The 13,685-nt window shown below is 58.3% G+C and overlaps 6 protein-coding genes across 6 annotated transcripts; 4 read left to right on the top strand and 2 right to left on the bottom strand.

Annotated features, from left to right (window-relative positions):
* Positions 1-1,414: 1,414 nt before the first annotated feature.
* Positions 1,415-4,577, top strand: C8Q71DRAFT_726765 (uncharacterized protein; the record flags this gene model as incomplete). Its single annotated transcript, XM_047921798.1, has 4 exons — positions 1,415-1,704; positions 1,735-1,854; positions 2,041-4,129; positions 4,188-4,577. 4 exons carry the CDS (start codon positions 1,415-1,417, stop codon positions 4,575-4,577), a joined length of 2,889 nt encoding a protein of 962 aa, XP_047774694.1.
* Positions 4,578-5,039: 462 nt separating this feature from the next.
* C8Q71DRAFT_861599 (uncharacterized protein) lies at positions 5,040-6,224 on the top strand (the record flags this gene model as incomplete). The annotated part of the gene is made up of 2 exons (XM_047927923.1): positions 5,040-5,775; positions 5,827-6,224. The coding sequence occupies 2 exons, from the start codon at positions 5,040-5,042 to the stop codon at positions 6,222-6,224; spliced, it is 1,134 nt and encodes a 377-aa protein (XP_047774693.1).
* Positions 6,225-7,929: 1,705 nt separating this feature from the next.
* C8Q71DRAFT_781370 (uncharacterized protein) lies at positions 7,930-9,428 on the bottom strand. Its single transcript, XM_047924875.1, has 3 exons — positions 8,642-9,428; positions 8,189-8,581; positions 7,930-8,123 (listed from the first exon to the last, which is right to left on the bottom strand). Exons 1-2 carry the CDS (start codon positions 9,369-9,371, stop codon positions 8,196-8,198), a joined length of 1,116 nt encoding a protein of 371 aa, XP_047774692.1. The 5' UTR covers positions 9,372-9,428; the 3' UTR covers positions 7,930-8,123; positions 8,189-8,195.
* A 22-nt stretch (positions 9,429-9,450) lies between these two features.
* C8Q71DRAFT_292785 (folate-sensitive fragile site protein Fra10Ac1-domain-containing protein) lies at positions 9,451-10,391 on the top strand. The gene is made up of 3 exons (XM_047917599.1): positions 9,451-9,640; positions 9,699-9,828; positions 9,885-10,391. Exons 1-3 carry the CDS (start codon positions 9,555-9,557, stop codon positions 10,371-10,373), a joined length of 705 nt encoding a protein of 234 aa, XP_047774691.1. The 5' UTR covers positions 9,451-9,554; the 3' UTR covers positions 10,374-10,391.
* Positions 10,392-10,471: 80 nt separating this feature from the next.
* Positions 10,472-12,194, bottom strand: C8Q71DRAFT_798891 (DUF185-domain-containing protein; the record flags this gene model as incomplete). Its single annotated transcript, XM_047925854.1, has 6 exons — positions 10,472-10,719; positions 10,777-10,882; positions 10,951-11,325; positions 11,386-11,616; positions 11,671-11,781; positions 11,844-12,194. The coding sequence occupies 6 exons, from the start codon at positions 12,192-12,194 to the stop codon at positions 10,472-10,474; spliced, it is 1,422 nt and encodes a 473-aa protein (XP_047774690.1).
* Positions 12,195-12,376: 182 nt separating this feature from the next.
* Positions 12,377-13,553, top strand: C8Q71DRAFT_292789 (eukaryotic translation initiation factor 6). Its single transcript, XM_047917600.1, has 5 exons — positions 12,377-12,568; positions 12,625-12,807; positions 12,860-13,212; positions 13,268-13,388; positions 13,444-13,553. The coding sequence occupies exons 1-5, from the start codon at positions 12,559-12,561 to the stop codon at positions 13,512-13,514; spliced, it is 738 nt and encodes a 245-aa protein (XP_047774689.1). The 5' UTR covers positions 12,377-12,558; the 3' UTR covers positions 13,515-13,553.
* Positions 13,554-13,685: the final 132 nt, after the last annotated feature.

Raw genomic sequence — 13,685 nt, 5'->3', positions numbered from 1 at the left:
GGGCCGAGACTTCGCCGTTCTGGTACCGAGCCAGAATGGGGTGCTGACGGGTGTTTTTTGGAGGTTTCGCAGAATGCAATGGGCGAGTCTCTCGACTCAGGACCGTGTGTGTCATGTAGAGCTCTGTGTAATGAGCGATAGCCGGACTCTCAGATGAGCAAGTGATGGACGCACTCGCCTGGCAAAACATCTGTAGGTAGATGTTGAGGGTATCCCGAGCGTCGAGCGCCCTTGCTCGGATGTTCACGACGCGATAGAGACTCTAATAGAGTGCGCCGGCGCCCTCGGTGACGTACAGGTCGTCTTGACAAGTTCTTGCAGTGAAGCTGTCGAGGCGCACGTCCCATCCGCGTCAGTGCACTCAGACGATCCCCATTCTCACGGAGCCCCATATGCTAACCGAATGGAGGGATGTGCGTCCATTGTGCAACGGACTGATGGGGATTGAGCGGCGCGGAAGTTACATACATGAATGTATCCGGGGTGCTTCGCGAACTGCCTGTGTAGCGCCACACCGTATGGCGGGGCATCTCGCGGCAGCACGGAGGCGGAGGAGTTGCCAAAGGGGGCGAGGAAGACGTGTGGGCGTGGTTGCGATGGGTGCCAAGCATCGACGGAAATAGGATCCCCGACAGTTTCAGCGCGTTGTGCGCACCTGTGCTCTTCCAGCTTAGCTGCCATCAATTCAGTCGTCGTGCACTCACCTGGGAACGAAGGTACCGCTCGGGCGGCGCGTCGCCCGGGGTCCGCGTCGCGTGGTCGTGACAGGCCGTGACGGGACGCGACAGCCCCGCGGCGGGGAGGGCAGGCGTGACAGGGACCCCGGGAGGAAGGGCAGGCGCTGGAGCACGTGGGGAAGAATAGTGATGGGCCCGCATGGGATGGTGGACGGTGGTCGCGTCGAGGGTCAGCGGGTTCCCTGTCTTCGCTCGCTTGTTGTCCAGCGTGCCCGCATAAAACATGGCCGTGCACTCCCTGCGCAACCTCTTCTCCTCCCCGACTCCGGTGCGCCGCCATACCCTCCCCAGATACCCACCAGTCTCTGTGCTGCATCTATCAGCACCACTGACGGCGCGTCCACGCTTCCTCGCTCCAACTGACCCCGCCGCCTGCAGGCCAAGGGCTAGTTCCGCACCTGCCACCGTCCGCTAGCCCAGCTGTGCTGCACTCGAACTGCACTCGCAATTCCTCGCCTGACAGCAGCCTCCGGTGGGCTATATGAGACCCAGACCGCAGTGCAAACTGGTCCATTGGCAATCCATCCGCCCCTAGTTACGTGCGAAGCAGCAACCTCGCGGCTGTTCATATAGCGTTCGCTCTCCACGCGTGCATACGACCCCCACGTCAGATCTCTGCGCCGTGTCGCTCACCTCCCTCCCGGCCGTCCGTCCGTTCTCACCTCCCCCCTCCGCCGATGGCCGCTGCAGCCCCTCCTCCGGTGCTCGACCAGGCCCTCCCCACCCTGCACGACAGCCCGTCTCACACTGATCTGCAACCCGAATCGCAAGGATCGCAACCTGTGCCTTTCCCGCGGCAGAGCAATGCGGATGCGCGAGCGGGTGGCGCTCCTGGCAGCGGAAGCAAACAGACGATCGAGTCCCACTCGGCGTCTGGCTCGGGTGCGCTCTCCTCCCCGCCGCGGTCTGCGGCCAGCCCCGCTGCGAGCATCGGACATACCGTGGAAGGCAGTCATTCTGGTCCCGGGTGAGTGTTCTATACTTTATTTTTATTTAGCATCGCGTTCTTGGCACATCAGTCTTCTCGAGATACGCAGCCTCGATGGTTCCCGTTTGTACAATTCCCGTGCCTCCTAGTAACCCTCTATCCGCGTGTTCTCCCAAATACAAATCCCCTGTACGTTTATCGATGCACTTTGCAACTACAGCCTTTCCCAGGCGCATGCTTCTACCGACAAGTCACCTAAACACATGTCCGCCCAAGAGACCACGACTCGCTATCCTATCTTCCTCTCTTCTGCACCACTTACTTCGACTGCTCGTCTGGCCGAACGCTCGTACTGATGCTTTCATCTCCTGTTAGACACTCGCCAGCACCTCTGGCTGACCCTCGCTACCTCAACCCGAATCCTATACTGCCCCCTCCAGTATCACATCCACGACGCATCAAAGATGACGATCTCCCCCCACTTCCCACACCCGACTCTGAGGCATCCTCGTCCACCCCAGGCCTCTTCAGGCGCATAACGAAGCGGCTGCGCCCAGCCGTAGGACCTGGCGAGCAGTCCGACGCACCTACGTCGTTCCAAATCTCGCTACCGACCAGGAGCCGCAGTCGCAGTCGTAGTCGCGCTCGCGGCGACTCGGCTAGCGGTGCTGATGCACCCCAGCCTCAGATAGGCAAACAACGCAGGCCGCACGTGCGGATTCCTGTCCCTATCCCCAAGGCTCCCGCGCCTGCGCCCCTACCCAACTCGTTCACCTCTGCTGAGAACCGCCGTGCAGCTCTACGAGCACGTGGGCTCGTACCGGCATCGGGGAGTGCCCCGCGGTATCGGGATGCGCATGGATACTGGATGCCGCTGAGCGAGCAAGAGAGAGAGCTCGATCGGATGTTCGCTGTTGTAGTCGAGGAGAAGATGCCTAGCCCGGATCACGAGGATACCGAGGCAAAGAAATTCAGAGATGCCTGGCTCGCGAAGTATCGCTCAGAGTCGGAGCAGGGCAATGGCTCCGAAGACCAGGCGACGACGGCGGCATCGCCGTCATCAGATGCGCGCCACGGCGTTCGCGCCGTGTACGAGGATGGGTCCAGGTCAGCGCTTCCCTCTGCGACGGATCTCGCACACGCCTCCGAGCCGAGCAGGCATGCTCGACGGCCCAGCGCAGACGGCGCCATGCGCGGCCGGGCATACTCCGCGTCTGCGACGGCTGAGAATCGCAGGCCCGACCTCATGCCCGTCGTCGATCCCTCGTTGCCGGAGATGCCCTTCGAGGACACAGCTGCGCACCGATTGCCTCGAGCGCGGGATCGCCGGTCTAGCGACGTCTCGGAGCGCGTCTCCCGCTGGTTCCAGACGTCCCTGCGCCCGCGATCCGCATCCGCGTCCAGGCCCGCATCTGCAGGCGCCGACGGGGGCGCGCGGTTCGGCCTGTTCTCGCGCCGCCGCTCGACCGACGCGTTGGTCGTGGCGACGCCGTACACCAAGGAGAGCGACGCGAGACGTAGTGCAGATGTCACGGGGTGGGACCGCAAGGCGAGGACATCTGCTGACTCCGAGGTGCCTGGGACTCACTCACTAGGGCGTCGCCACCCTGCGCGCAAGCTCCCACCGGCCCCGCCGTCTGCGTTCACTCCTGTGAAGGAGAAACGCGATGCTACCGCCACCGCCACCGCCGCCGCCACCGCCACCGCTTCCCCGACAGACGTGAGCCCCGCCGCCGCCGCCGCCCCAGCGATCTCTATCAGCCAGCCAAATACCTCACGCACGTCCCTCGAGCGCGCAGACGACTCGCAGAGCCCCCGCGTGCGCCGCGTGCAAGTCAACCACCGGCGGGGCCGCTCGACGACGGTCTCGGATCTCCAGCAGCACTCGGCGGCGCCCGGCGCGGGCACCCTGGAGAGCAGCAGCTCGCTCGTGTCGCGCAGCCACTCGCACACGATGCCTGCGCTCTCGCCGACCAGGAGCACGTCTTCGTCCGAGATGGGCCTCCCCGCCACACCCACGACGGACACGCATGGGTGTGAGCCCCCGCCGCCCCCGCCGAGGGAGCACCATCCAAATTCTGGCTCAGGGCGCAGCCAGAGCCAGCCTATCCATCACCAGCCGGTCAAGCAGCCCTCGCAGAACTCGCTTTCGCGCGCGAAGACTATGGCCAAGAACGCGAACGCGCCGTCTGTCCCGCAATCGCAGCGCTTGGCTGCGGCACACGCCAGCGGAGCGCGGGATGACACGAGCACGGAGTCGGATCTGGACTCGTCGTATGTGGACGTGGAGGTCGACGTGGAGTTCGGCGTGCGCATGCAGAGCGAGGCGCAGAAGATGCGGGACTTGATGGCTGCGGCTGCTACGGCGAGTGCGCGCCCGCGCCCCCGCCGCGAGAGCGTGGACGACCCCGAGCGGAGGCGGTCGCTGACGATCGGGCTGTTCGCGAAGAAAGAGGATGGCGATGTGAGTGAACCGTATCTGTGCAATGTGATTTGGAGGTGCTGAGACGAGTTGATGCTAGGCCCCGCCACGGTTCAAGAACCCGCGCGCGATGAGCTCGATGCAGAACATGAAACGCACGGTGACCGGTACTTTGGCATCGTTGAAGCCGCGCCCAAAGACGATCGTGGAAGACAATACACACGGGGAGCCCCCGCGTAGTCCACCGTCCCCCCCGTTGCCTCCATTGAAGTCCGCGCCGCCGACATCATTCCCACAGGTCCTGGCCGCGCCGAAGCGAAGGAAGAACTCCGTCACACAGGAACAGGGATCGTCTGGAGGGCCGGGGTCAGGTCCGCGCCAAGCACTCAGTCCAACGATGTACAAGCGCGGTAGTCTTCAGGTTGAGGCCGGCCGTATCGAGGACGAGGAGAGTCGGCGACTGAGCGAGATGGCATTCCTCGATTACTAAGCGCCGAATCATCCGTCGGTTTCGCTCGTGGTTCTATTCCGGCTCTTTGGAGGTTCATTTGTTGTGCGCCTGATCTCATCGCATCTGTATTTTAGAATGCATCACGGCTCCTTGCCTGTTGGCTGACATGCACATACCCTTCGTTTGCGCCTTGCTGCTCGTCGCTCGCTTTCCGTCTGTCTCGCTCCCACCTCTGTGTGTACATATATAATTCAAATGTCCTGCAACGATGATATATCGGGGGTTGTGTATGTGCAACGAAATTGGTCGCGCAAAATGGCTTGAACTCTTCCAACAGGCGAGTGCCGCTTGTATGTACTAGGAGGCTGTGTTGCACATGACTGTTTGCCAATTCTGCTAGATCTCATATCGCAATGATCAGTACATCTTCAACTTGGGTCTGATCGAACTTGCTCTCCACCTCTCCTCCTCCTCCTCCTCCTCCTCCTCCACCGAGTAGTCATGGTCGCTCCGCTGCCGCCAGAGCTCACTGACTATATCATCGACTACCTGCACCGAGACGTCGCTTCGCTTGGTGCATGCGCTCTTACGTGCAGCAGTTGGTTGCCCGCGGCTCGCTACCACCGGTTTCGGTTGCTCCGCATGTCGACGAATGCAAGAATCACCGCGTTCGGAGAACTCGTAGCTTCGTCGCCTGCAATAGGTCTTATCGTCTACGGGTTGCGGATTCATCGGCCCACTCTCGAGTGCCTCTTATCCATCTTGCCTTCACTTCCGTCACTCGTGGGCCTTGAAGTGTCCAACGGCCAGTTTACCCAGGGCAATTTCAAATGCCGCCGCATTGACACCAAATTTCCTGCTTTGCGGAGGTTGGAGTTCAACGCCTGCATACTTCGATTGGACATACTAGCGAATCTGCTCATGTTCTTCCCTCGACTCTTAGACTTGAGGATGCTCCAGCCCCATATTCATCCCATCTCAGGGGATGCCGCGCACCCTGTCGTTGGCCGGCGTCTGAAACGTCTACGGACTGTGATGGTGGATCACGATCCCATATCACGAAACGAGGAGCCACACAGACTCTATAGCTGGCTTATAGACAATTTTGGCCCTAATCGGCTTGTGCGGTTTAGGATCAATCGTAAGCGCGACGACCCGAGCCCTCTTCAGCCCGTGTTGGACGTCTTTGGCCCGCACCGCTTACGGGATATATTATTGGGTCTATACAACCTCGAAGGTACTTGCCACCCTGCTCTCAATATGCATACTATTTCTAACTACAATGCAGACAAGGCTTCTCAGACTCTGTTCACGCTGAAGCCCTGCGTCAACTTGCGCGTGATAACAATCAAGTTCGGCACCCTTGAGCCCCCGGCACCTACGGTGGACCTGACATGGATCAGCGTGCTTATATCCCAGCTCAACTCTCCTTTTCTCGAGACGATCGATCTGTCGATCTCCGTTCTACCATGCAACGCGTCCTTGAATGACTGGAGGTTTGACAGCATCCGGGCGCTGGATTGGGAAAACATCAACCAGACGCTCCAGCGGCCTATTCTCAACAATCTGCGAGAATTCAAGATATGTGGCCGAGGTCCCGTAGGGCCATTCAAGGCGTTTCTGGAGGAGAAATGCCCTGCTGCTTACAAAAGAGGTTTATTCCAACTGAAACCGTCACACGATTGAAGTGCGTATGTGCCGATAACTTTGTCGCTTCAACGTACTCACCTCAGCAGAGTATATCTGATAGCTGTCTTGATCGGCACAACCACTGGCATTCCTATCCGTTCGCAACGAAGTGCCTGACCGGGACCTGCCAACGCTCGAAACCGCGATGCGTTCGATACGCATGTCCATGTATTCTGTCTGCCAGTGACTGGTCTGGTCAATTCTGGTCTTGGTCCGTGGTCTTCCCTCTACGCTGCTCTCATAAGTTACATTCCCAGTAGTTCCACTGGGCAATGTACTTACTTGGTGCGTGCCTTCATCCGGCGTGGAAGGGACAGCCGAAGGCTGGAGTGTCACGTTTTGTTTTATTATTTCTGTTGGCTCTGTTGATGCCGTAGCTCACATGATTCTGTATACAGACATTATTTGCAAATAAACCTCGATCTACTGTACATACCATCGACTCTACCGGCGCGCTCGCGATGAACCGGAAGGCGGAGGCGGAGGACCGACCGTAGGCGGGTGTCCCACACGGTACTTTCCTTATTCGGTATCATTCTTTCCCGATCTGACAATGATCGCTCGTCTTTGCCTCCTTTCGAGCCTCCCTCATCTCTCCTTCTGCCATCCTGCACTTCTTGGCTCATTCTTGTCCTCGTCGCGTTGCGTGCACTTATAAAGGGCTGCGTCGCCCGCTCTCCCCATCAAATCAACTCGTGACGAATCTTACCCTCTCGCTTCGCGCGCGCTTCAAGTTCAAGATCTTCACGGACGAGCGACGCGACGGTCGCGCGTGAACGTCAAGTCGAGCGAGTCGAGACGTCGACACGCGAGAGATAAGTATTCGTGAGTATTCTGGTGGCCCCACTACCCTCTTCAGAACATCGCCCGCCGTCCCATCACCAGCCGGATCACCCTACCGCTGCCGACTCTACCACTCTCCTGCACCATGAGTGTGTTTGTTTGCTGCCGCGCACGCTCTCTCTCCGACACCGGCAGCGCAATATTTTACAGTCCGGGCTCCAGAGAACCCCGACAAGTTCAATCTGAACCTGATTTGAGTTGGGCGAATTGGAGGCGCTAACGTTCTTACCAGCACGCCGCCATCTCCTAGCATTTATCGCCAGTGCTCGTACATCATCGTTCATCATCGAGTCCCACGGACTCACCATCTGTCCAGCAGAGGAGCTCGCGCTCGCAGTGCACTGTGCAGCTTCCCTGTGAGCTCACAGACCATATCACCGACCATCCGTACGATGACGTTCTTACCCTCGGCCACTGCGCCCTTACCTGCAGAGCATGGTTGCCAACCACAAGGTGGCACCGTTTCCGGGCTGTTGTCGTGGATCTGGAGAAGGAGGGTAGACTCGCCAAGCTGAGCAAGTTACTCTGTTCCTCGCCGCGCAAGCTCACGCTCACGGTCCTAGTCCCCGGGTCCGGCACCTGGGATTGATGGGTGTAGAGGGAAGACTCCGTTGACGCGTTGCCGTTCTCGGATCTCTCTCTGTCAACCGACTCTCATTTTACTGGTGGTGACTGAACTCAGGATCTCCCATGTCAAGGCAGTTTTCGGCGACGACCACTGCGATGATCAACTATCCCTCGACGCTGGAGAGTCAGAGAATAGATTGAGTTGATCCGTAATGGTACATATAGCTCGTTACTGCCAGTGGACTGGATACCGTCATCGCTTACAGCGATCCTCGTGTGCTCCGTTCTGAAAGAGATACTTGTAGAATGTGAAGAGTATACGCGCTGCATGACAGAGTAGGAAAGGTGACGACCCGGTAGAGAAATGACAGTCTGGGGTACAATAACAAAGAACACATCTGACAGCTTCGGGATCGGATGCGGCAATGTGAGCACGACCTCGGACTCGTCCTGCGCCCATGAAAATCGATGCGCAGTACAGGACGCCTATGCCGCAAACCGTGCTCAGGTCAATACAACGGGCCGACATGAATAAACAGAATGGGACGCACCACGCATTCAGTCTTGCTGTACCAACCGGAATAGCCCTTGCTCGTACGCATCTCGACACATCTCCTTTAGATGGGCCTCCAGTGACGCTTTATCACCTCGGCCATGTATCCTGAATTCCTTTAGATTCTGGAGAGTAGGGCGTCGGAGGGTAGAGACGATGCTTTGCCATTCTAACGCTCGAAAGTCTTTGAACTGCCAGTTACTCCGCGGCGATAATGGTCGAGTGCCCATCGTCAGAGTTAACGTTTCGAGGGAAGGAGAGTCGAGCTGGGAAATGAGCACGCTGGGCCACTTCAGAACCCTCGGGTCGCTCTCCTGATTCGTGAAATGGCCGAGCTCTATCGTGCGCAAGTTGACGCAGGGCTCTAGCGTAAATCCAATCGTTGCAGCGTCTGGGTGATGATCGATCATCAGACACGGTAAGCATACTGGAAGGTATAGCAAGCACAGACCTGAAAAGAAGTACAAGCCAAGAAACAGATGTTCCAAACTGCCCGGGCCGAAGGTATCGAAGAGCGGTTGGACCGGGATAGGTCGCGGGTCGGCAAGATGAATGACATGGAGCGTTTGGATTTGCTGTGGCTGGAGCGTACTCACGAACCAATCCACAGGGCCGTAGTACGTGCGCTTTCCGCGCGGTAAACCACTAAAATCCAGACGCAACGTGCGGAGAGAGTCCAAATGCCCCACGACGGGTACGCCGTCATACAGTGGCCGGATAAGATATGATTGGGCCAATGAGAAGATTGTCAGACCGCTGATGGATGACAAGAACTCGGCGAGCGCGTCCAAATCCACGCCACATAATGACATGCTTAGCTCTTGCAGAGCGGGAAGTTTGACACCGATACCGGCGAGGTCGCCAAGGCGGAAGCCGCAACCACAGAGCACGAGCGTGGTGAGGGTCGGAAGCGATGGAAATTTAGAGCAACGTAACGGGGAAATCGAGTTGTATATCCGTAGCCTTCTGACGACGAGGCCTAATGCCGGCGAAGGTGCAACAAGGTCCCGAAGTGCCGTGAGCTTTGCATCGGTCTCAACGCGGATGTCGCGGAAACGATGGTAGCGCGCTGTGGCCAACCATGCACGACACGTCAGCGCGCATGCACCGAGGGAACGGCTGTCCTTGTGTAGATAGTCGAGGATATGGTCGTTGAGCTCAGGCGGTAGAGACGCGATCATAGTGGTGAGTAGTACGCTGCAGACGAGCCACACCGTGGCCTGCGATTCAGATCTGCCAGGATCGCGCAGGCGCCCGGGCTACTACGTTCCAGCGCTTCCGATCAACATCCCAGTCTGTCACTGTCTTGTGCATTCACGCGTGTTTTCCGTTTAGTTTGCATATAGACCGCCTTCCGATCCTCTATGTCACTTTATCAAGCCAGCAGCTCCTCCAAACAGGTCACTCGCACAGGCTTGAGTGAATTCGACATACTGAAGGCCTCGCACAAGTACGTTCTTGTCTTCCCAGTTGTCGGGAGGAGACACCGACGTTGGCCCTTGCCACAGATTCCTGCGCGAAGACGGGGAAACAGACGAAGCCAAGCTCTCGTGGGATGACAAGCTCGCAAAAAAGTACTACGAGAACCTATACCGCGAGTACGCCGTCTGCGACCTGAAGCACTACAAGTCCGGCAACGTAAGTGTCGCCTCCCGAGCCCCCAGCCAGCCTCTCGGTCTAACCCGCACCCGTAGTTCGCGCTCCGCTGGCGCACCGAATCCGAAGTCATCTCCGGCGCGGGCGACACGACCTGCGGGAACACGCGGTGCCCCCTGCACGAGCAGCGCGCGGTCAACGAGCTCAGGCCGTCGCTGAAGACTCTCGAGCTGCCGTTTTCGTACGTCGAGGATGGTGAGGGCAAGTTCGCGCTTGTCAAGGTCGTACTGTGCGACAAGTGCCTCAAGAAGCTGATGTGGACGCGGTCGAAGGAGAAGGACGTGGAGAAGACGGTGCAGGGGAACGGGAAGGTTAAAGTGGAAGAGCAGGAGGAACGGGTCCCCAAAGAGGCGTCGCATGGGAAGCAATCTGAGCGCAAGTTGCGGGGAGAAGACCGAGAGCATACGCGTCCGAGCCAGCCATCGAAACATCGCTCATCCGGAGATGAGACGCACAGGCGAAGAAGGGAATCCAGGTCTCGATCCCCTCTTCCTAGTCGGGGGAAAGCACGTCCGCGCCCCGACTGATGCACCAGACGGGGTTCTGCATATTTTCCGACTATACTAGGCACCTTCCGTCATGGCGAAGGTATCAAGCTCCGCATCGCCAAACATGGCATAGAGCTCTACGCATCCTTCACGAATGGCCACCTCTCCTCCACCCGCACTTCGCTCTCGTCCTTCCTCGTGCCCACAATACCCATGACCTGGTACTGGCTCCCCATGCCAGTACTGTCCACAAGCCTTTTCGCCGCCTTCTCGATCTCCGCCGCCCGCTCCTCGCTCTGCGCAGACTTCTTGAGCGCCTCGACCCGCGCCGCCAGCCCCATGCGCGTCAGGAAGGTCCCTTGCGTCACCGGACCCAGAGGCGTCGCTACGAAGGGAACGAAGGGTCAGTGAGGAGGACATGGGGGATAGGGAGGACACGCACCGAGGCCTGCGAGGGCTTCGCTGAGGTAGGCAAAGTCGACGTTGACTGTCAAGTCGCACTCGCCCGGACGATGGAAGACGTCTACGATCTTGTGCTCCTTGAACGCCTGACCAATCATACAATCCCCGTCAGCATCCTGCCATACATGTGATACTATGGATGCTATGCTCATACCCTGAACGAATTGCCGAACGCCTTCTCTGCGCCATAATCCACGACGAGGCCGCTGCCCGCCGAGCGCTCTCCTTTGCTCTCCGGGTCGTGCATCAGCTCGCCGACTTTCCGCGCGATCTTGAATGCCGTTGGTGAGACCTCGATTTGGCTACCAGGCGGGAGGTCCTTGAACCGCGAAGAGGATAGGCCGAGAAGGTTTGAAGAGAGAGCAGGGTGAGGGGACAGAACGCGGCGGAACCGAGACGGCACTCCTGACTGAGAAGTGGTGGAGTCGCGTTTGGGCCTCAAGGTCGTGTCAACGTTGAGGGATTTCGAATCGAGGTTTGTAGAGTCTGCTGTTGCGACCATGACTTCTTGCCAGCCCTGCTGCGTTTTCTGCGTAGCGACAGAGGTGGTCAGACCTTCTGTACCGTCAGCAAAAAGGAACGAACGTACTTGAATGAGATTGAACGGTAGGGCGTCGAAGAACTCGTGCGCTACCAACAGCGTGAATCTCGAGGGGTCTTGAGGGATCTCTTCAATGGATGTATGCCATTGTAGGTCCCACTTGTGTTGGAAGGCAAGCGGCGAGAGGTTCTCGTCTTGCCGTTGCCGCATGTTCGGGCTAGTCTCCACTAGGTGGACGGCCTCAATTGCTTCGCAGGCAGCTGAGAATTGGGAAAGCACCTGTGGGATCATAGTTCATGTGCCGTTTGAGGCAAGGTGCGACACAACACGTACTCTGAGAATGTCCTGCATCAATGTGCCCCTACCGGGCCCGAGCTCAACGAGTCTCAGCTTCCTCGAGTTGCCAGCATACAACCATTGCGATAGTAGCCATACGCCAACGAGCTACCTCACGCGCTTCTCGTCGTCATCTAGTATGCTCAAGCCAGGCTTTGCATCCTACGTACCTCGCCGAACACCTGGCTGATCTCTGGGCTAGTGGTGAAGTCGCCCTTCTCGCCAAAGACCTGCTGGGAGGACTTCATGTAGTACCCTTCCGTAGGATGCGACAAACACATCTGCATGTATCTCCCGAAGGATATCGGGCCTGTGGCTTTGATATTGTCGAGAAGTATCTTCTCGATGGGCGTAACGGCATTGTTGGCAGGGGCAACATATGATCGGTGTTGAATGCGTGCACCCAGTGCAGACCAGATCCGTCGAGGACCGGAACCACTATCTCCTGCTCGAACATGACCCGGTGCACGGAAAGCGTTCCGTACAGGCTGTGCGCGGTTGCTTGCTGTCGCGCGGAACATCGCACTGGCTCCGAACTTCCCGGCGAAAAGTGTCAGAACCAAGTCAATATACCACGCCTTTGCCTCGAGCGATCAGCAACGAGTCACAGATAAAGCGTAGAGGCCTAGTCAGGAGGGGAGAGTGCCGTGGTGAGCCGGCTGGGAACGACGAGAGGTCGTCGGTACCGTGACCGTGGCGCACTGACTGGGTCGCGTCCGTCCGATCGCCTGTGGCAGAGAGCGTCTTCAGCCTTTTTATACGCTTCCGTCAAATTGTAACCTCATCCCACCGCCGCCCTCTCAGCTCTCAGCAACTCCTCCAGTCTCCTCCTCAACCCCCAGCACACACAGCGAGCCGACCCCACGACAAAAAGACCCCCAAAAAATGGCTACCCGTAAGATCGCTCGCAGCCCACTCGGAAGACCGCGCCGCTGATCGAGAGACCCACAGGCATTCAATTCGAGAACAGCAGCGACATCGGAGTCTTCTCCAAGCTGACGAACAGCTACTGCCTGACGGCTATCCAGGGCAGCACCAACTTCTACTCCGCCTTCGAGGCCGAGCTCGGCGATGTCATCCCCATCGTGCACACGAGCATAGGCGGAACACGCATCATCGGTCGTCTCACAGCAGGTATGCACCCTCGTCTCTAATGCTATTACGTCTTGTAATATACGCGACAAAGGGAACCGTCACGGCCTGCTCGTGCCGTCAACAACGACCGACCAGGAGCTCCAGCACCTCCGCAACTCGCTCCCCGACGCCATCGCGATCCAGCGGGTCGAGGAGCGGCTCTCCGCGCTCGGGAACGTCATCGCATGTAACGACTACGTCGCGCTCGTGCACCCGGACGTCGACCGCGAGACGGAGGAGATCATCGCGGACGTGCTCAAGGTGGAGGTCTTCCGCCAGACGATCGCGGAGAACGTGCTCGTCGGCAGCTATTGCGCGATCACGAACCAGGGCGGGCTCGTGCATCCCAAGACGAGCGTGCAGGATCAGGACGAGCTGAGCAGCTTGCTCCAAGTACCATTGGTGGTGAGTGCTGGAGTGCTTTTATTTGCGACTTCGTTGAATTTTTACGCCCCCAAAGGCTGGTACAGTAAATCGTGGATCGGATGTCATCGGTGCAGGCCTTGTCGTGAATGACTGGTGTGCATTCACCGGCCTCGACACAACCGCAACAGAGATCAGTGTCATCGAAGCAGCATTCAGTGCGTCTTACCGTCCTCCCTTCCCTCTACCACCCGCTGACACTGCGTCCCGCAGAACTACAAGGACAAAACCAAGCCGCCGTCATCGGGGAGATGCGCGACTCGCTCATCGACAGCTGGGCGTAAGCCCTCGCTCTGGGTTCCTGTACATGTGGACATCGCTCCTGGATACCTGTATGATCTGGTCCTCGCTTTCGGTATTTTTATGGGCAGCAGCAGCACACAATCAACTTGTATCGGTACTTTGTCATTGTAGATACACTTGCAATTGCAATACCATCCTCACGCACGATCACA

The sequence above is a fragment of the Rhodofomes roseus genome, assembly GCF_022264815.1.
Source record: "Rhodofomes roseus strain CIRM-BRFM 1785 chromosome Unknown C8Q71scaffold_25, whole genome shotgun sequence".
Lineage (NCBI taxonomy): Eukaryota > Fungi > Basidiomycota > Agaricomycetes > Polyporales > Fomitopsidaceae > Rhodofomes > Rhodofomes roseus.
This window is presented reverse-complemented; position numbering and strand designations above follow the sequence as displayed.